The 21730-nt window shown below is 35.6% G+C and overlaps 1 protein-coding gene across 14 annotated transcripts in view; it reads right to left on the reverse strand.

Annotated features, from left to right (window-relative positions):
• Nucleotides 1-21730, reverse strand: part of CBLB (Cbl proto-oncogene B) — a 407079-nt gene that overhangs the window by 47689 nt on the left and 337660 nt on the right. For all 14 annotated transcript variants that reach the window (XR_005383232.1, XM_038582709.1, XM_038582710.1 and 11 more), the window contains 2 exons: nucleotides 8363-8548; nucleotides 6457-6822 (listed from right to left, as the gene is read on the reverse strand). Coding sequence is in view for 13 of the 14 variants with exons in the window: in XM_038582709.1 (XP_038438637.1) it covers nucleotides 6457-6822; nucleotides 8363-8548 (552 nt within the window). In the remaining variant the exon portion in view is untranslated. The remainder of the gene's footprint in view (nucleotides 1-6456; nucleotides 6823-8362; nucleotides 8549-21730) is intronic.

Raw genomic sequence — 21730 nt, forward strand, 5'->3', positions numbered from 1 at the left:
TTGGCTAGATACAAAGATAGTAAAGTTTCCCCAAATACCAATAAATTTTTATTGAGAAGTTACCATTCTCTCTAGGAAAAAGAAAGCAGTACTGGTGCAATTCTTATTTCAATTCTCCCAAATAAAATTGTTCTAAATCATCTCTCTTTGGAGTTAACAGAATATTTTTAAACTTCTTGATAAAATAGTACATGAGTACAATCAGAAAGGCCTTTCATCTTTCAAGGCTTGGAGCTTCAACACTATTGGCAACTAGAGACCCGTTCTGGCTTTCAAAGTGCAGGCAATTTTAAATGAAATTTTCAGTGTGAACAACACAAACTAAAACTATTACCTTGCTCATAAGGTACCGTAGAGAACCAGTGTTTAATTACTCAGAATAAGAATTTCCGATTTCCAGTTTCTCAGTTTTACACTACAGGGACTGAACAATTGCTTGTTACTAATCCAACAACTTGAAATTAAAGCCATTTAAAGAGAGAGAGAGAGAATAACTTTGTATATTCACGCACGTACAAAAAAAATTAGGCGTATTTTAAAATCTTTAAGTAATCATTAGAGTTTTATAGTGTGGCTCTTACCTAAACTCTTATTAATTCATATTTAAAAGGTAGGCTGATGTGGGGGCAAAAAGCTATAATATAACCTGAATAGCTCTACAGCACCATCTATGACCTACCAATTTCTTTTCCTCCCCTCATATTTCTGAAATGGTACTGAAGCCTTTAGAATGTTTAAAATAAAAGTCCACATCCTTCTCTATCAACTTAAAATAAGAAACATGGTTTAAAGAACACATTTGAAATATATCAATGATTGCATTTCAGAGCTACACAATCTAGATCTTAGAGCACTGAAGTTTCATCTAAAAACTAGGACCTGTGCTAGAATTCCAATTTCTCTTTTGCACGTCTCCCTCGTTAGATGCCATATGATAATTACACATTATGATAAAACAGATCGCAAACACCGTTTCACTCGAAATTCCACGTTCCCACCTGCACCCATTCCAATAGACTTAGAATCATTTTAGCTGCCACTACCTGCGTGAGTGCAGTAAGTTACAAGTTGAGCTAAAAATAAATATTTTATATTCTTTGGAAATCTGAAAAGCCTGTTTATAAATAGGAGAGAAAAATAGTTTCTCAAATGTGTAGATTGATAGCACCAACTGAAGCAGTTTACTGTGCAACCCCATGCACTCAGGCTTTCTTCTTCTTCTTAAGAGCGGCAAGGCAGGCGGAAGGGGGCGCAGAGAGAGAGGCAGAATCTTAAGCAGGCTCCACGCTCCCTGTGCTAAGATCACGACCTGAGCCAAAATCAAGAGTCAGTTACTTAAATCAACTGAGGCACCCAGGGACCCCAGATTCAGGTCTTCTTTAATTCAACGGAGACATCTTTTTTTTCTGCTTTCCCAGCTGACTGTCCCAAATCAGCCACAATTGCATTGAAAATGGTACCAACTGAAATATTCTGATCCTATTACTCTTCTGCCAACAAACAACAACAAACTTTAAAACCTTTTCCTGTCTCGCAAACTAAAGATAACAGTGTAGAATTCAGGACAATTCTATTATTGGTTTCATTTTTATTTTATTTTATTTATTTATGATAGGCACACAGTGAGAGAGAGAGGCAGAGACACAGGCAGAGGGAGAAGCAGGCTCCATGAACTGGGAGCCCGACGTGGGATTCAATCCCGGATCTCCAGGATCGCGCCCTGGGCCAAAGGCAGGCGCTAAACCGCTGCGCCACCCAGGGATCCCTATTATTGGTTTCAATCTACACTACGTGTTCTCTCTCCATATTCCGTCCATCCAAAATTGACTTCTTCACTATGCCTACTTTCCCCACCTTCATGCTATTCCTTCCTGTCAGGTCTACAGAAACACCTACTAATCTTTTCGTGTCTGTAGCCAGTGACCTTCTTACGCATAGCTTTCTTTGTTCCTTCTTTTACAATGCAGCTCAATTAGATTTCTTTTTTCCTCTTGAGGACCCCGTATTGTGTTTTCTGAATGATTTTCCTATGTCTATTCTCTTAGTTAACTAATCATATACCTGTTTCATTCCCACTAGACTTTGCTTTGTTCATTTTGTATTTCCCCTGGTGTCTTGAATATCCTAAGTACTCATAAAGCTAAAACAGGCTGAAGAAATGTGAATATATTAGGGGAAGTTTAGACTTATGGAAGAAGTTTAATCTGAGTTATCATGTAACTTATTATAAATTCTAGGTTATCCCAGATTAATATGTTTCTACATGCCTCAAGATAGCATTTAGTGCTAATCTTGAAGTTTGAAATGTCTTCTTATGATTCAGGTATTAGCTAAAATTTAAGCTAAAATTAAATACTTTAAGTATTTGGGACCCTTGATATACAGGGAAAACACATACTTTTGTGATAATCTTAGTACAATTAAGACAGAACTTATTTATACAAAATCCCAAATGCAACCCATTTTCCCCGTCCCACATATGTGAACCCACACAAACACTACCCCCAAAATATTGAATAGAGACAGTTCAATGCAATGTTAGTATCTGGATATAAGTAGATAAATTTCAAGTATCCAGATACTTTAAAACATTTTAATGCAAATCTTTTCACCTCAACTAATTAAAATAAACCACCACCAACAATAAACATCTAGCCAACAAAACATTTATGAAAGAGTAGGTTTCTAACTGTGGCTAGAATCCGAGAATTTCAGACAAAGGAAATAGTAGTACAGGAAAGAAATTTCTTACCAATAAAAGATGATAAATAAGCCTAATAATGCTTACCTTACAGATTCCCGTTAAAAGTCAAGTATTACCTTAGCTAATTTGATTGTGCCAGGTGGGAGGGAGGAGAGAAAGGAAGTCAAAGAAAGTCACAGAGAATTCTTACACTTCATTTCAACAATGAACTCAATGGCTCTTTCCCTCACAGCTCCCTACAGGTAGCGGAAGGTGTGATTAGCATTTAATTTATTCTTGTTCCCCCCCCCCCCCTACCATTTATCTAGAGAAGATGCAAATACAAAGGGCAAATGTCTCCAGGGGATGGTGGGCAGTGGCAAACTGAGAGAGGACTACACATGATGAAGGGAAGCGGGTTGTCTCTCATTTACATGAACTTCTACTTCTCTTCAGGTACATTTAGTTCTCATTTAAGCATTTCATGCTTACTCCAGTTTTCTTATCTTTAAAATGGGAAGAGAAGCGTTCATTTGAAGTATAACCTCTAATGAAAACAAGTCTAAATGAGTGCTGTCCCTACTTCACACAAGAATGTATTGGCTTACAACTGGCGAGACTGGAGGGTTACAGGGAGATACATCAGCTTCCATTCTAGAGCCCCACCCCCCTTTATTCCCAGGATGAAATGTTTTAAAAACTGCACACCTCACAGTACGGAGAGTGAGGATACACCCTAACACTTATCATTCTCATTAAAATAGGAGGAAAAAAATTCCTATTTCAAACAAGAAAATGACATTCTACCTTTTGCTGGAGGCCAGTGCTGAAAAAATATATTAAAAAATGGGTTTTCCTCCTTGTATATACGGTGGATGTCTTCTTCTTCCAAGCCCTTTCCCTGCCCGTGCCCAACCCCACCCCAGCGCACCCACACTCTCTTGCTTCTACCATCAGCTTAAATACTGGACTAACTCACCAACCAAGTGCTTGCGACATACTCATTAGGAATTATGCTAAATAGAGAGCAAGGAGAAAGAGATGATGATTTTGAATGAAAATGTCAGCTGTTACAACATACACTGCTACTTCACATCTAGCTATTACTTCTGATTCCAGGCCTGAGGAGCATGAGGATTTATTTGGAGGTTAACTATTCTCCTAGATAAGGTACTATTATTCTTCCATTTTATAAAGTAAGGAAAATAAGAGAGACAAACCAAGAAACACTAATTCTAGAGAACTGATGGTAATCAGAGGGGAGGTATTTTGCTCACCCTCTGGACAAAATAGGTGACAGGGACTAAGTCGTGCACTTGTGCTGATGAGCACCAGGTGATGCACAGAAGCGTGGAATCACTACACTGACCACCTGAAATAAATAGAACGCTGTATGTTAACTGTGCTGGAATTTAAATTAAAAAAAAAGAATAAGATATTTTTTATGTTATAAGTAAATCTTTCTCTTTGTAAAAAAAAAAAAAAAAAAAAAAGGTAAAAATAAGTGGAGTTGGGGCAAAGACGTAATAAGTTGCTTACATTCATAAAGCCAGTAAATTCTAGAGCAGGAAATAAAACTCTGTTCTGAGTCCAGAGCCTGGTTGATCTGTGCTGGTAAGATTTTTAGTCAGGTTAAAATGCAGCTATCAGCTTTGCCTTATCCTTGTCATTTTTCCTTCTGCCTGAAGGAGCTGAATGGTTTCTCTGCTATTAAAACATTTGGTTAAATTTGAAAGGGGAGAGAGCATTGCGATGCCGGTTATCCTGAACACCACGAGGGTCTTGCATATAGAAAGCACTTACAAATGTGAAATTTAATCGGTTTGGATGTAAGCACCATAAAGATGTAAGAAACAAAACTCCAAGGCAGGAGCCCAGAAACTGAGGGCCACAAGATCCCAGCTGGACCCAGTCCTCTGTTAGATGTTAGCGGAAGCCAGCCTCTTACGTTTCCCCACAGTGAAATGAGTAAGAAGAGTTAGGCTTTTTCTACTGTATGTAAGTTATGACGTACCTTGTAGCCTATTGAAGGTCCTTCATAAAGATCATGAGAGAGAAAAAGAGATGTTTGTCTTACAGCATTTATTACATTCACTATATATAAATCCTTCTTTTATCATCCACCACAGAAGTTGAAGAAATAGACTGAAATCATAAATCTTAGAAGTCTAATTTTGGTTAAAACTTTGTATCTGGTTGTAATGTGAAATTAACTTTGAGAATATAAACACTGCATTATTAATACACACAATATATGAGATTAGGCCTTAAAGAATCTTAATGAAGCTTATTTAGCCAAAACTAAATAAGATTAAAATCCACCTTTCAGTGAGATACTGTGCAATTTCCTCAATGTTCTCTGGCATATTAATATGTATCAATGATCAAGACACAGAAGTTCACATACAAAACATTTGAAGGAATCTTCACAACTGAAGTCACTATTAATATTTCATACCTATAATTAACAAAATAAAATTTCATACCTATAAGTTATGAAATAGTAACTTCAATTTAAAAAATGGTAACCTTCCATACAAAAATTAACAGCCAGTGTAGTGTTCTAGGGCTTAGAAGGGCAGGTTGTATTAGTGCTTACACTATACAACATATTATGTAAAAGAACCATGAAATAAAAGGTCTTCAATGAACTGGCTAAGATAATTATTGTAAGTATTTCCAAAGTCCATTCAAGAAATAAATTGTAATATGTTGCTGAGATATAACCTGTCAATTCACATCAGAGGCTGTTCCAATCCTCTTCTCAAGACAAGTAGGACCATATATGAATGAAACGGAATAGAAACTAAAGGAAAAAAAGAAAAAAGAAAAAAAAACCCAGCAGATCCCTCCAATCCAGATTTCAGGTTGTGGGAATGTACATTTGAGGATGATAAGCACTCCATTTTCAGAAAACACTATAAAAGTGGTTTTATTAGTACTTTTTCTTTCACTTACCTTCTAGACGACCTTGGGGGAAACCTTTAGAGTTCTTCATATTTAAAACAGATGATATATTTAAAATACCGAAGGTACCAAGGTGAGTTACTGGCAGAGTCAGGGCAAACTCCCACCATTCCTCCCCTTGCTGTGAATGCCAAACTAGACATTTTGACTCTTCATATCCTGGCTACCCTAGAATCACTGAAGTTAAATACACAAAGTTCTCTTTACCACTTAACCTTGGCAAATGAGCATGTGTGAGCACGCACACATGTATATGCATGTGCGTGTGACGGTCTCGTTCAGTTTTATGGATGAAGAGCTTACTCTGTAAGAGTGAACTGCAAGTGGTGCCTTTATATATGGGAAAAGTTCATTTTACCTGGACACGCAAGGTGACTATCGTTGGCAAAAATTCCAATGATCGATTTATGATATGCTACAGTCAACTTTTTTCAGATTAGACAGAACCAGAGGAGTTAAAAAAAAAAAAAAACACAACAGTACTGATTCTCCCACCTACAAGTTATTAATAGGAAAAAGTTTTGGCAGATGAAATAAGGGAAGGTAAAATAAATCTCCTGCAAATTGTCTGGTGTCTTCACATTAAAATTAAATCATCACTTAGAACCTTCTTCCTGACTTCTTTTAAGTTTTAATGAGCTTCTGATTATTTATAACTTGGAGAAAATTAAAGACCTTCAGGGAAGTGCCCACACCAGGCAAAAAAACAAAACAAAAAACAAAAAAACACTGCCCAACCTTTTATACTACCTCCTGTCAGAAGAGTTCGAGCAGACTGTTTAGCTTCTGCTTTGCTTATTCCTTACCTTGGCTCCTTCTAAAGGCAAATCGTGGCGTCTGTGTTTTCGCAGAAGCACAGGGTCAGAGCCCATTCTACTGTGCCTTCCATTTACATTTGAACTTGCTGTGATTCCAGGCTTTGGAGAGCCATCCCCTAATTGTCGACAACCCACTGACTGATTAGTTCCAAACACATCCCGAGGGCACCAGGCTTCAAGAGGCATTGGCTGGTCTCTAGAAGGCACACTTTCCACGTGATGGAAGTGTCGACTCAGTCTGTTGTCAGGTGGGATCGGGGGAGGTCTCTCAGGGGGAGGTGGAGGAGGATCTCTTAAGGGAGGAGGCGGTGCTGGGAGTGGTTTATCTTGTTTTCTCACCATGCAAGGAGAAGACTGATGAGATACAATGGAAAAATAAATGAATTAGAAGTTGCACCATGAACTGAAAAATGATTTCTTGGCTAGTTAGTCTATTATCACTTTTGTTTTCTAAGCCATAATGGAATTTTATTAGATCCCTGTGCCATCTTTTAATGTTTCTTTTTATCATCAGTTAATGACGTTAAAAAAATTAATAAGAAGCTTATGTAGAAAATGAATACATAAACTTGAATGTTATGGACTATAAAGACTACACAGGAAAAAGTAGCAGAATATCAAAATTATACAATGATTTTGACTCGTTGAAAATAATATGCAGTTCTTAATTTATTTGCACTCTTTTACAATTTAGGAGAGAGAAAAGAAACTAGCAAAGTTATTGTTGTTTTACTTTTTGAAAGAGCAACTTGATTTGTAACATCTCTGAAAGAATAAAAGCCATTTTCTTATTTGCTGCTGCAACATAAAGCTACTACTAAGGGGCAAATTTGCTCTGATCCTGTCTTTTACCAGTTATTACTAGAATAGTGGAAAATCACAAATAATAGAGAATTACTTATACAACTTATCTGAATTCTTATGGATCCTTAATATAAAAAAGAATCTAATTCCCATATGGAAATATAAAGGTACATGCACCTGAATTCAATCTATATGACTTTTATGGTTTTATTTTTATTTACATGGTTCATCTGATGATTTTGTGCTTTTATCGTTAGAAAATATTACAGAAAAAAGGAATGTGCTGAATGTTTACATAATTCTAACTAAATGCCATCCTAAAAAGTCTTAATCTGATCTTAAAATCAAGTTACCTGTAATTGAGAACAATCAAATACTAAAATATTGTGCTTCTGACTCATCTTAGACTCTCTAAAGTATAGTACCCAAATGGAATTAACTTTTTAAGTCTTATATTTAATATAGCAAAATACACCCTTATCAAGTTTGGAAACAAAAGTCCTCACAAAACTAAACAAACTGTAGGCTTATTAGATTTATACAGTTAGGATTACGTCTTTAATATTAAAGAGTAATGTAATTACTCTGCAAATATTGTAATTCTTTGTAATTAATTCCTTCAGGTATAAAAAGTACTATACAAATAATTGCCTCTTCTGAGTCACCTTGAAACCTGGGTGATAATTTATCACATCATAAGCCCTTATGCAAATATACTTCCATCACATTTTTCTTGTCATGACACTATGAAAATGAGTGTAAAATATCATTCGATAAGGGCATGCAATTTATTTTAATACATATAATGACTTTTAAAATCTATCTTACAGAATAACTATATTTACTCTTCTATGCATTTTTGCAAATCAGGGAGACACTACAGTCCTACGCTCTCTGAATAATTATGTAACTTTTACAGTAATAAAGCAAAAATAGGATAGTGGGCTCAGCATAAATAAAATGAGAAACACATCAAAGTTCTTCATAAACAATTAAGAGCACAAGAAATACAAGTGATGGAATTCAAAGGAATCTGAGCAATCCGTAATTGTCACTTTACTGATCTGTGTTTCTAGTAAAATCGGTTTACCTTTGGTGAACCAGTGGGACTGCCACAGGGAGACCGAACTATGCCTTTCTGAATTAGATCCAGGCGAGGAGGTACTGGTGGCAGGCTCAGATGTGGGATCTGGAGAGGGTCTGGATGTGGCTTTCTTCTCTGTGCAAGGGGAGAGGATCCTGGTGATGTGACTGGTGAATTTTGCCTATCAGTGCACTAGAACAGAGAAGAGAAAGAGGATGTTGATTTGATGTGCAAAGTGCAGGCTTTTCAGTTCTTAAGGAAGACATTTGGTTTGAGAAGGTGTCTGCCATTGAACATCTGTTAAACTCAGTTTACTCTGATTAATAGATGGGAAGCACTCACATGGCCCCTCAAGGGCAGTATTATGGGAAAAAATAAATGGGTAAGTTTCTCTTACATATTGCAGACAAGGCCTAGGAAAAAAAGAAGAGCAGAAACATAGTGTAAAAACAATCAAAGGCAAACATTTCCCTCAGAACCCCGTCCACATTTTATGAGGAAACCAGAAACATACAATGCAGTAATGCACACTGCTCTTGGTTTCTATATTATGAAATTTTCTTAAATCTTTGATTTATAGTGTATTCTAGAACTCAGAAGTCATTTTGTTCCATATAAAATATGCATCCAGTGCATAGCCCTACTTTCGTACATCCTAATTAAATCAAGCAGGGTTTAAAAAATAAAAATGTGTATTTAAAATAAAAATAGCCCAATTGTATTTTCCTCAGGCGTTCATATGGAAAAGATATCAAGTTAAATGTTTTTCTTTGCTACTGCAGGTTTTCTACATTGTTTTGTATTTCTACTGCAATTTTCTACATTGTCTTGTAGATAAAATGGCAATGAAAAGCCAGCAACAAGTACTCTGATTTGTACGTATGTAACCCTTTTTTATTTTAGGATTTTTCTTTTAATGTGACATAATCTGCTGGTGATTTCATACTAATTATACTAATAATAATCATACTAATTAATAAAATGGCCTCACCAACGTAAACAATATTGTTATGAAATAGTAGGCAGCCCCTTTTCAAGGCTAAGTTACTAGCTCTGTGGAGATCTAGGCTTGATTTTTATACCTACCGATGCTTTGATAGTCATCTGTTTCCTAATGCTAGTATTTTCAGTGTTAAGCTGGTTATCAACCCATTTTCCCCCTAACATTACTCATCTTTATAAGAGCAGTCAATGTCAACAATTGACAATTTATTTATTTATTTATTTATTTATTTATTTGTTTGTTTGTTTATTTATTTGTTTATTTATTCATGATAGAGAGAGAGAGAGAGGCAGAGACACAGGCAGAGGGAGAAGCAGGCTCCATGCACCGGGAGCCCGATGTGGGATTCGATCCCGGGTCTCCAGGACCGCGCCCTGGGCCAAAGGCAGGCGCCAAACCGCTGCGCCACCCAGGGATCCCAACAATTGACAATTTAATTTGAACTGTAGCAACAGTGAGAAAGATTTAGCCATTCTGTCTTTATCTGAGGGGGAATGATAGATTTGTGTTCATATCCACACTTAGTTACACTGTATAAGGCTTTAGTAAAATTGGGTTTGTTTGGTGTTTTTTCCTCATGATTAGACTAGGGTTATGGGGTTTTGGAAGGAAGACAAAAGTCAAGTAATATTTTAACCACATGGTATCAAGGGCCCACACTATCAACGATTCCTCACTGTTGATGCTGGCCTTTGATTATATAGCTAAGGGCTATCTGTCAAGGCTTCTTCAAGGTCAAGTTACTCTCTTTTACTCTCCCTGTCCATTCTGTACTTCCTGCAGGGCAGTCACTATGCACAGACCACACTTAAAGAGTGGGGAGCTACAGTCCCCACTGTAAAGGCTGCTTTTTAAAAAGATTAATTTATGTATTAGAGACAGAGACAAAGAGAATGGGGGGGGAGGCGTGAAGCAAAGGAGAGTATCTTCAAACCAACTCCCTGCTGAGTGGGGAGGCCAACACAGGGCTTGATCTCAAACCCATAGAGATCACAACCTGAGCTGAAACCAAGAGTCACATGCTTCACTGACTGAGCCACTGAGGCACCCTGAGATATTCTTAAAAGTAAATTTGAGTGGTTCAACAAAATCATCTAGTCCATCTCTCAGATATGCCTGAATATTGTCATGACACTGCTGAACTTCCAATTCTTTGCTTCTCTTTAGGGTGCCAAATAACTAAAATAGGTCAACAAATTTACCCATAATTTTACATGACATATTAAGAAACTTTTCTTCTTTTTAATAATTCCATGATTCTTTTTTATATCTCTTACCCTGTGATAAGACAAAAAAAATCTCAATTGTTACTAAATTAGAAGAGAAAAAGTAGAAACTCTGTAGTCATAATAAACTGATTTTAATGTAGCCGCTATTCTTAATAAAATAATTCTACTGGGATGCCTGGGTGGCTCAGTGTTTGGGCATCTGACTTCAGCCCAGGGCGTGATCCTGGAGTTCTGGGATCGAGTGCTGCAATCGGGCTCCCCAGGGAGCCTGCTTCTCCCTCTGCCTGTGTCTCAGCCTCTGTGTGTGTGTGTGTCTCATGAATAAATAAATAAAATTTTAAGAAACAAAAACAAAAAAAAACCAATTCTACTTAAAAATCCATGGAGTCCTCACATGGTCAGGAATTTGAACCTTCTGGAATAAAAACCACCCCAAAATGATCATACACATAATAGAAAGAATTCCTGATATAAACAATGTGCATCACAGTATCACAGTATCTTAGATCAGGAGACGTCACAGGACCTCCAATTCTCCACACATCCCATTAGGACAATTTGCAAAACCACCACCTGACAAAAATGCTTTGGTCACCTGGTAATTATCCTTTACAAAAAAGACTGAAGAAGCAAAACTATCTACAGTTCCTATTCCATCCCCCCTCCCTGCCACACACACACACACACAGAGAGAGAATTACATAGCACTTTATCCATTTAGTTGTTTGCAGAGAAAGTTTTCAGCGCTAGGTGCACAAAATGGACACTGCTGAATAAAACCTCTGCTCATCTGAGCACTTTCCTTCCACAGCTATCTTCCTGCTTCCTTCATTACCTGAAAAAGAGAATTCTGACACAGCCAACAGACCACCTCACACCTTAACTTCTGCTTTAATTACTAATATTTAAACAGTTCCCAAGTTCCTAATATGTTTAAATAAAGGGATGGATCTGAGGTGAATTGAGTGAACTGTTAGATTTGAAAGGATATACTGAAAATTCTCAGGATGGACATCCAAACCAGTATGTGGGGTGCAGCAATAACCTTGAACTTCTAGATACTTCTAGAGAAGCATATTCTCAACAGCTTTGTGAATGTAACTGGAAGCAGATCTTGCTTAAGCATAATTCATATTGTATTCTCAAGGCAATTATATACCATCCTCCTGAAAAACTAATTCATTTTGAAGCATTATAGTATCTGTAAGTTGACTTAGTTAGAAGGATTTTATGGAGAATATATTTGTAATGTGAAGAAACAAAAGATGTTTCATCTTTACTGATTATGTAGACTCAATTTACCATATTTTATTTATTTTCCTGAGTTACCCTGAATCATATTAAAATCCCCATGTAAGAGTAGATAATTTAACAATGCCCTTTAGATACTAACATATTATTCTTTGCTGAACTTTCTGCTCTATGAATAATTCTGTAATCAAGAGTACTGAAACTTTGCATTAACTATTATTGCTGGCAAAATTCAATGTTAACTATGAGCATTTGTAAACATTTTTAGTAGGCAGTTTTAGTAGATGGTTCCATAAACGGCCACTTTTAATTTATTTGAAAAAAATCACAATTTTTTCCTTCCTATCTGATAGTCTAAGGAGAAAAGATACTTAACACAATGCTTCACACCCCTTCTCATAATTAAATTCTTAGATGAGAAATAAAAAATTCATGACATAAAAATTTATCAACTCAATGAGAAGAACAGAAAGTTGGCCCTTTTTTTCCTTCTGAAAATAAAGAGAAGCAAATAGACTGATTTAATGTAGGTCTAAAATTATTCCTCCTTTAAACTGTACCTCTATCTCTATATAATATTTGGATATTTAATGGTCTTTCAAAGGATTTTGATTCTATAGCATCAGAATTTCCTGTTACATAGAAACAACAAATGCTCTAAAGCTGAGCTGTGCAAAGGAAATGTGGCCGGTCATCTTTAGTCTACCGATTTATAGTATTTTCCAAACAGATGCTATAATCAGCCATTTCTCTCAGCTCTTCCTCCTGTGTCTTCTTCTACAGGTCTAATCCCCAACCCAAGATCACTCAGGCCATTTACTGTTCTCTACTTCTGATATGTGATAGTGGGAGTTATTGGGGAAAACAGCAACAACAAACAAAAAACCTGGAACTTACTCTCTGACTCGAGTTTAAATTCTAAAACTGAACTATGCTAACTTAATCACCTCCTACTGATTTGTCCAATATTCCTTTATAATCACTACCATCTCCATTTTGTATAGAAATGCAGATTTAATACATGTACATAAAACTTCTTGAGTAGAAGGGTAGGAAAACATTTATTTAAATCCTGAATAATAACAGGCAAGATTATTAAATATATTATTGATAGGGATACACTTGATTGGAATATGTTAATGTGAAATGTGACTGTCAAACTGAAGTCCTAAAGCCAACTGATTATAAAAAAAAATCATATAATTTAAAAAAATCATATAATCAAACCTATAATCTGACTTCATACACATATATTTCCTATATGTAATATTTGAGTTTCAGCTAGAACTTTAAAATGCCATGCAGTCTTACACAAATTACCTGTAGATTAAAAAAAAGGTTAATCTATTTCATGGAGACTTTATGGAATAATAAATTAAATGAAATATGAAATAAAAGTGGTTATAAAACATTCATTTGGATGATATAGTTAGAAATATCGACTCTTTTGACATAGAAGTGATACAATACAATCTATTCCATTACATTTCCAAAATTCCAGTCAGAGTTTGCTCATCTTCACTATCAAACAATAATTCTATTAGAGATATCCTTAAACAAAAAGTTCCTACCCTTCTTATTTTGTCCTAGAAAATTCCTCTCACTGTTAGGCCTAAACAAAATCAAATATGAAACAAATAATTAGACTAAAGTCTTACAATGCATTCAAAAATCAAACATGTCATTTGGATTATTTGCTATTAATTCTTACCATTAACACAAAATTCTAGAATTTAACAGAAATTTTTATTTTTTCATCTTGATCTGGAAAGCATCTTACATATAGAAATAAATAAGAGCAAAAGTAGTAAAGAGGAGGTTAAAAGGTTTAGGGGTATGCATATTGTATCAACTGTTCACCATGATAAATAAATTGTACTGATTTTGGTGCTCATCTCCTTGTGTTTTCACAACTGCACTTTCATCATTCCACCTCCCCCCCTCATTTTAAAGGGCATAATTTCAGTGCTTAAAATTTGGAATTACAGGAAAATACAAAAAAGGCTTTGAGGACACGAACATAGTCACTGGTGATGTTTCCTAATCACATATACAATTTTTAATCTACTCTAGATTGGCTAACATTATAGCAAAAGAATTCTAGCTGCCATTAAACATTCTTCATGAATATAATTTTAAAGGCTGAATCACATGTATATACCAACATTTACATAACATTTCCTGCCATGAACACTTGGGCTATTCTGAAATGTTTCTATTATAAAGTAATAACATTAAAAAATGTCTTTGGTAATACACATTTTGACTTTTACTTTATTTAATTAAAAAAGCCTTTTTTATTTGACTATAATTCACGTGCATTTTAATTTTTAAGGGTAGACTCACAGAATGTTTTGAGTATAAAGATAATAGGCTCATAACTAAGGTAGGTAAAAATTTATGAGAATCAGTAGGAGGTCATAAGACCTTTTGCTGTCCAGATGGTAAAATGAATTTATTCTATTACTTATGTGTAGTGGTACCACTGCACAAATTTCAAAAGCATAAAGTATTTATAGTTTTGAATTTTTTGTTTACTTCAATAGTTGACTGGCATTTCAGTGGCACATGTTAATGTTTAAATTTGAACTGCTTTAATAATTAGGAAAAAAAAAGCAGTATTTTTTTGCCAAGTGTATTTCTTCTTTGGCTTACTGACTTTGTATGTTGTCTCATTATCTATTATATTATTTAATGTACCCCTTATTGATTGGAATGAGCTCTTTATTTATTAGTGAACCTCTATTACATTACAGTTGTTGTGAATATTCTTTTCCTAGTTTATTTTCTTCATTATTTTATGGTAGAGCCTTTACCTCTGTTCTTCTGGTTTTAATCTCCTAAAGAATAAATAAAATCTAATTAGAATAAGAAGCCATACTAATCAAGGGATTCTTTAAAAGATCATGTCCTTTCTGCCATTCAAAGGACATTAAATGGGGTCCCCTTTCTTGGTCACTCCATCTTTAACTGTCTACTCTATTAAGTTAGAATAAAGAAATGGAAAGCTATGAAAAAATTAACAAGTATAGGGAGCAGGATATGGAGATGGAATTAATTGTGCAGAATTTACTGCGCCATATGAAACAATCATTTACATAAATGCAACTACGAGATTTGGGAAGATGGAACCATCCTTTCACAATACAGAATGGTTGATTTTTATAATTTCATTGCTTTATCTTGATTTTGGGTAATTTTCACTTTTTCTACTATTACACTTGCTTTCAGAACTTTAAAATAAATTATCTTTTTTCATTTCAGCTCCTTTCAAAATACAGAAGCCGAGTACCTTAACTCCTGCCTGTATTACCATCATACCAGTATATTCGTCTAACAATTTCTCCCAAATTCTTTAATACTGGTAGTGATGAGTACATCTTTAACAAATTGGAATCCTGGCGCTCTAGAAATTTAAAAACCTCATCTGATTCTTTTATGTCTACATACTTACCAATTTTTCCTAGCCCTTTGCTTCCTGAAATGAATAAATGCTATTCTTTATTTCTCTGACAAATCTTACAGAATTCTTCAGCACTTAGAATAGGATGCTAATGACCACCATAATGAATAGGGAAATCCGAATTTGCAATTTTAACAGAAAATCCTGAGAGAAAAGGCCCAAGAAGTAAAGTAGTCAAAAGCTCATCTCAGCACGCTCAGCAATTACCAATAATAATCAGGGATTCATTCTATTTTAGTCATTCTTCATTTCATCCACACCTTTTAAAGAGTGATTTTATAAAACCTTTAATACGATCCATTATTATGGAAATGGCAAAACATTTGGTAAGAAACTTCAAACCCAGCCAGGCTATTATTAAAAACAGGACAAGAGAAAACCTCTCCAATTACTAATAAGATGAGAGTACTGACAATCCCAGAGATAATCAAAGTCAATTTTGTAATATTTCTAACAAGGTTTTTACTTAATGAATTTTCATTTCTGAACAAGGTAAATCCACATATTATAAAGATGATGAGAAGGACTCTTGGAAGGTCAACATTTTTCTCTAAATGCAAGAAAATTAATGAAGGATACTGAGAAACTTTTATCATTAAAATGTAATATTTTAAGTATAGTTTCCTTGCTGCTAACTATCCTCTTGGTTCTTTTTTCATGTTAATTAGTGAACATAAAACCTAAGGTCTTTTAAAGAACAGCCTATACAGACTATTATTCCGAAACAAAAACATTTATCACACACACATGCACACATCCATATGTATTTATGACTTGTCTGTTTTGGAATCCTGTACCATTGTTTCCTTTTAGATAATAAACAAAACTTACATGAGGAATGTGATGTTAGAGCAATATAATCATACCCTGCTTATCCACAGTCACACTTCCAGAAGCTTTATCTGTAGGAATTTGGGAAGAAACTGAGAGTAAAAGAGAAAAGTCCTCCCAATTTGATCTACAGATTCAATGCAATTCCAATAAAAATCCTGGCAAGTTATTTGTTTGTATTATCAAACTTTTAAAGTTTATACTGAGACAAAAGACCACAAATAAATCAACATGATACTGAAGAACAAAGTTAGAGGACTTGACACTACCTGACTTTAACACCTAAAACGAAGCTACAATAATCAAGGCTCTGGAATTGTCAAAAGAAAGCCAAATACTTCAATAAAGAGCCTGGAGCCTAGAAATAGACCCATATAAAAACACTGAACTAATCTGTGGCTCTTTTGTCACATAGTCTTTTCAACAAATGGTGCTGAATCAAATGGACATCCACATGCAAAAAAAAAAAAAATTGGACACATACTTTGTACCTTCACAATACTTAATAAAACTCCTAGAAGATAAATAGGAGAAACATAGATGACCTTGGGTTTGCTGATCACTTTCTAGATATAACACCAAAGGCATGAACCATGGAGAAATAACTGGCAAGTTCGACATCACTAAAATTAAAATTTTCTGCTCTGTAAAAGAAACCATCAAGAGAATAAAAAGACGAGCTACAAACCAGAGACAATATTTAGAAAAGACATCTGTAAAGGACTGTTATCCAAAAATATACAAAAAGCTTAAAATCTAATAGTACGAAAACAACTAAATAAAAAAATCGGCCAAATACCTTCACAGATACTTCACCAAAGATATACTGATGCCAAATAAGCATATATGAAAGGATGCTCCACATCATATGTCATCAGGGAAATGTAAATTGAAACAATGAGATATTGCTATACACTTCTTTGATGGCCCAAATGAAGAACACTGACAACACTAAATGCAGGAGAGGATGTGGAACAACAAGAACTCTTATTCATTACTGGTGTGAATATAAAATGCTACAGTCACTTTGGAAGACAGTTTGGTGGTCTACTCTAAATATTACTACTAAGTGAAAGAAACCAATCTGAGAAGGTACATAGTGTATGATTCCAACCATATGACATTCTAGAAAAGACAGATTCCAGATGATTTTTAAGGCAGTGAAAATACTCTGCATGACACTATTATAGTGGATACGTGTCATTATACATTTGTCCAAACCCATAGCATGCACAACACCAAAAGTGACCCCTAATGGAAACCATGGACTCTGGGTGATAATGATGTATCAATGCAGGTTTATCAATTGTAACAAATCTGTTCCTCTGATGGAGGATGTTGATAATGGGGGAAGCTACATGTGTATGGGGACAGGGGGTATAGGAGAAATCTCTGTATATTCCCCTGCTTTTGCTGTAAATCTAAAACCACTCTGAAAGTCTTAAAATACAAAAGTGAAACAAAACAACCAACCAGCACCGCCCCCCACCAAGTCCTCTAAAGAGGGGGATAATTTCTTCCTTTAAGAGCACAACGGAGACACCCTGTTAACCGCACTAAGTATATGGATATTTGATTTGTGTATAAAATGAGACTATTATAAATTATCATTATTGTTTACACTTCTACTAATAACTTCCAGAATTTTTTTAGATACTACAAATTAGACGCAGTGAAGAAGAGGAAAATGGGTAGAAACTTATCCTGGGAGAACTACTAAGAGAACAAAGAGTTGCCTTCCCTAAGGTTTGACAGGGAGGTGGTTGATAAAATTGCACTGTCAGGAAGTGCAAAGGGCCTCACAAGTGGATAATCCCAGAGACACAGCCCCATTAAAATGTTAAACGGCCTCCTGGTAAGGACGCTGAGCTCTGCTGCTTCCCACTGAAGTACCTGTTATGAGGACATAATCCCCTGGCTTGTGACCAGCCTCCATAACCCTGACATTTCTTTGAAGTTTATATTTTACTTTAAACATTTATATAAATTTTGCATCCTGATCCAAATATTCTATGTGATTTTAATTTAAATTGATGGCTCCCCTGTCTTTGTGCAACCTCCCCAGAAATCTCATAGCGAAAGTAAGCTTCAAGAAGTCTGTCATGCCGATTGTGGTGGCTTCTTATGCCCTTTGATTCACTCAGCTGCATAACCAATTTTGAAAAGTCAGGGAAGGGTGACACATAATTCAGCAGTATTTCCATAAAAATGGCTGAGAAACAAGAACATTCTGGGGATTAAAGGAATAAACTTCAGTCACTGAAAAATGCCCTCATGTGAAACTCATGCTGCCTTGCAAAATACCAGGTACAGCCCGCTTGGACAACAAACAATTATTATTTAGTTACTGTGGCTCTTCGCTGTGCTTTAGTGACTACTTAATTATTTCAATTTAGTTAGGTGGAAAAGAAGACTACTGTAAGCTTCTCTATTTAGTGTTTAAAATAGGATTTCAGCTGACATGCTGGCAACTTTGCATTTTCTTGGAGTTTTAAACCTAAAGGATGATGTTATAATAAATTATTTTAATGTAGCCATGCAACGAAATCAGAACTCCGTAGCTATTAATAGAGTAAAGAAATACAACCAACTGCTTGCCAAACCAACACAGTGGTAGTGTCTAGTTCTTTCTAAGTAATGGTAGCTAATAGTATCTTAAAGAAAAAAAAACTTCCACAGACATCTCAAAAATATTGGTATTTAATTTCTAGATGCACAGCAATATTGCAGGAGTCTTAATCAGTATACAGGGGCACCTGGGTGGCTCAGTGGCTGAGCATCTGGCTCCGGCTCAGGTCATGATCCGGGGATCCTGGGATCGGGGAGCCAGCTTCTCTGTGTCTCTGCCTCTCTCTCTGTCTCTCTTATGAATACATAAATAAAATCTTTTAAAAAAAAAACAAAAAATAAAAAACAGTATACAAAAATAATGTTAATGACAACTAATACTTAACACTTAGAATGCACCAGCAATGTTCCAGTGGCTTTGTATGTGTTAGCTCATTTACTCTCAACCCTAAAAGGCAGGGTTTCACAGATAAGGCTACTGAGGCACAGGGGTTAACTAACCAATTGCAAGGACATAGATATTAAGTAGAACAAAAACCCAGGTTGCTGGACTCCAGGAATTTTAATAGCACTGTTCTTCAGTGTCACTACTAATCGTTCAGTTAAAAACAAAAACAAACACTTTTCTCAGTGGCACACTGCGTGCCAGGCACTATGCAAGCGTCTGGGAAGGAAAAAAAGGGCCAAAGCTAGCAGAGAAGGCACGCAGCCTAAGTCTCCAGTCTACCACAGGAGGCAGACTCACACAAAGTACAAGAGCTCAAGGGCTTGCTCCTCCTAAACTAATTATTCAAGCCATTTTAAAGGAATCTGTAACAACGTCTTTGCAGTCGCCTATACCATCACATAGCACTTGGACAAGGCAGCGTTTCCCTTTGTGAATCCCATACTAATAAAAAGCACTACTCTTTTGCATGGTGAGTTTAAGAAAAATCAGTAGACAGAATGCAATTAAATGGCAAATGAACCTGTTGACTTCGCATGGCCTACTGTCACCCATGACTACTTGCACTGCCCAGGGGAGAGGTGAGGACTGCTGGCGTGTGATCACAATAATTCTTCTTGGGTGGGACTGTTCCATGGGTTGCAGGATCTCTCTACCTCTGGCCTCTAGATCCCACAGCTTTCTTCCACCCCCTCAGTCATTGTGAAAATCAAAATGTCCTCACATATTTCTGAATACCTTCAGGAGGTACATCTGCCTGTAGTTGAGAACCATGCCCTATATCTTGAACGTCTATTATTTTTGTATTTCACTGTTGTGGTAAGTTTTGTCTTTACTCCTCCAACATGGACCTGAGCCCTGTGGTCAGACCCTAAGTCACATTAAAAAAAAGAAACATTTTCCTAAAAACATTGATCTGTGCACATGAACTCTTTTCCTCAGGATCAAGAGTATCAAGGGTCCTTTCCTTACACATTATTATTGGGAAAAGAAATAGGTAATATATGTTTTTAAATTAGTAATATGTATTTTAACTAGTGATAGCAACATTAGGAGAATGTATAAAGAAGGATAAAAGAATAATTCCGTTGATCTCTGGTCACACCTGTATTTCATTTTACATGGCCATGCATTAAGTTTTAAATACACTTTTAAGAAAATATAACAGTTAAGAACTATGGAATTCAGTGCATATATGAGGTCAGACTGTCAACATTTTCATTTTGAATGCAAATCTTTATTTTGTTTGTAATTTTATGTATTTGGTGAAAAACATGTTCTATCAACATAACTGCTGAGGAACGGTTAAGACTCCTTACACCTTTGACAAAATGAAACAAAACTCTGACTGGCAATAGACACCTTTTCTTAGCTCTGATCTGACTGAAGTCAGAAAAGAAGGCCATGATCTTAAAATCACACCCTAGACTTCCTCTGCAGACTTACTCAGATCCAATTATCCTAGAAATTCTGACAGCTTGAAGACTCAGGCTGTGGTACAATTTCAGGCTAAATCTAAAACATCTCCTAGTTAAAATCATAAAATAGACTACTTTCTAGGATGGTAACCCATATGCTGTATTGTAGCTTTATACATTCTGTTTGCTTCTGGAAGATTAGTATATTTATAAAAGAAACAATGAAAAGATATTCTATATGTTCAATATGCAACTATTTATAAACTCCAGCTACAGGATATCACCATGGTAACAGGAATATACAAACAGCACAGTCCTCCATGCTATGATAGAAGCATTACTAATTTAAAGAATGCAATATGCTTAAGACAGGCAGGAATTATCTCACAACACAGTCATCAACCTGCTCAGAAACAGGAGGAAGATGAGTATTTGAAACAGCAGATGGAAGAAAATGGAACCATTCCACTGGACAATGACTTACAGTCATTCTGAGAGAGGAGAAAATGAAGTGTTTTAAAAATGAATGAATAAATGAGCGAGTGGGTGGGTGAATGAATGAATGATGCAACAGACTGAAAAACCAGAGAGGAAGAAAACTCAGATAGAAGAGCTATTGCATCAAAATGATAGTGTGATATTTGTTTATAATCTCAGCTGGAAGACAGAACTCAATAGAACCTATAATCTGGTATTTTGTATATTTATATTCAATCTTCAGTTTGGAATAAAGACAGATGTATCGGATCAGGGCACTGATTTCAAAGAACATGTGAGAGCATGCATGTACATATTATTATTTCATTTAATAAATATTTACTGCCTGTGTTTACGTACCAGGATAACACAAAAAGAAAGAAGACATTGGCCTTAAGAATTAATCGTCTAATGGAGAAGGCAGTCCTCTAAATCTAACAAAACAATTTAGTGTAACTCCTGAAACACAAGCACATATAAAGAGCCATGAGAACATAATGTCATAGCAACATTTTTCCCAATTAGTCAGAAAGACTGATGCTTGTATCTACACTAAAATTTAGGTTTTATGGAAAGTGAAGTGGCAGGGATTTATGAAATATTGTAAAATTTACAATCTGTTTAATTGACTAGAAGCAGATCAGTGCACATAAAGACATTTAATTGAAATATGACTCAACTTAAAAAAA

The sequence above is a fragment of the Canis lupus genome, chromosome 33 (genome assembly GCF_011100685.1).
Source record: "Canis lupus familiaris isolate Mischka breed German Shepherd chromosome 33, alternate assembly UU_Cfam_GSD_1.0, whole genome shotgun sequence".
Classification (NCBI taxonomy): Eukaryota; Metazoa; Chordata; class Mammalia; order Carnivora; family Canidae; genus Canis; species Canis lupus.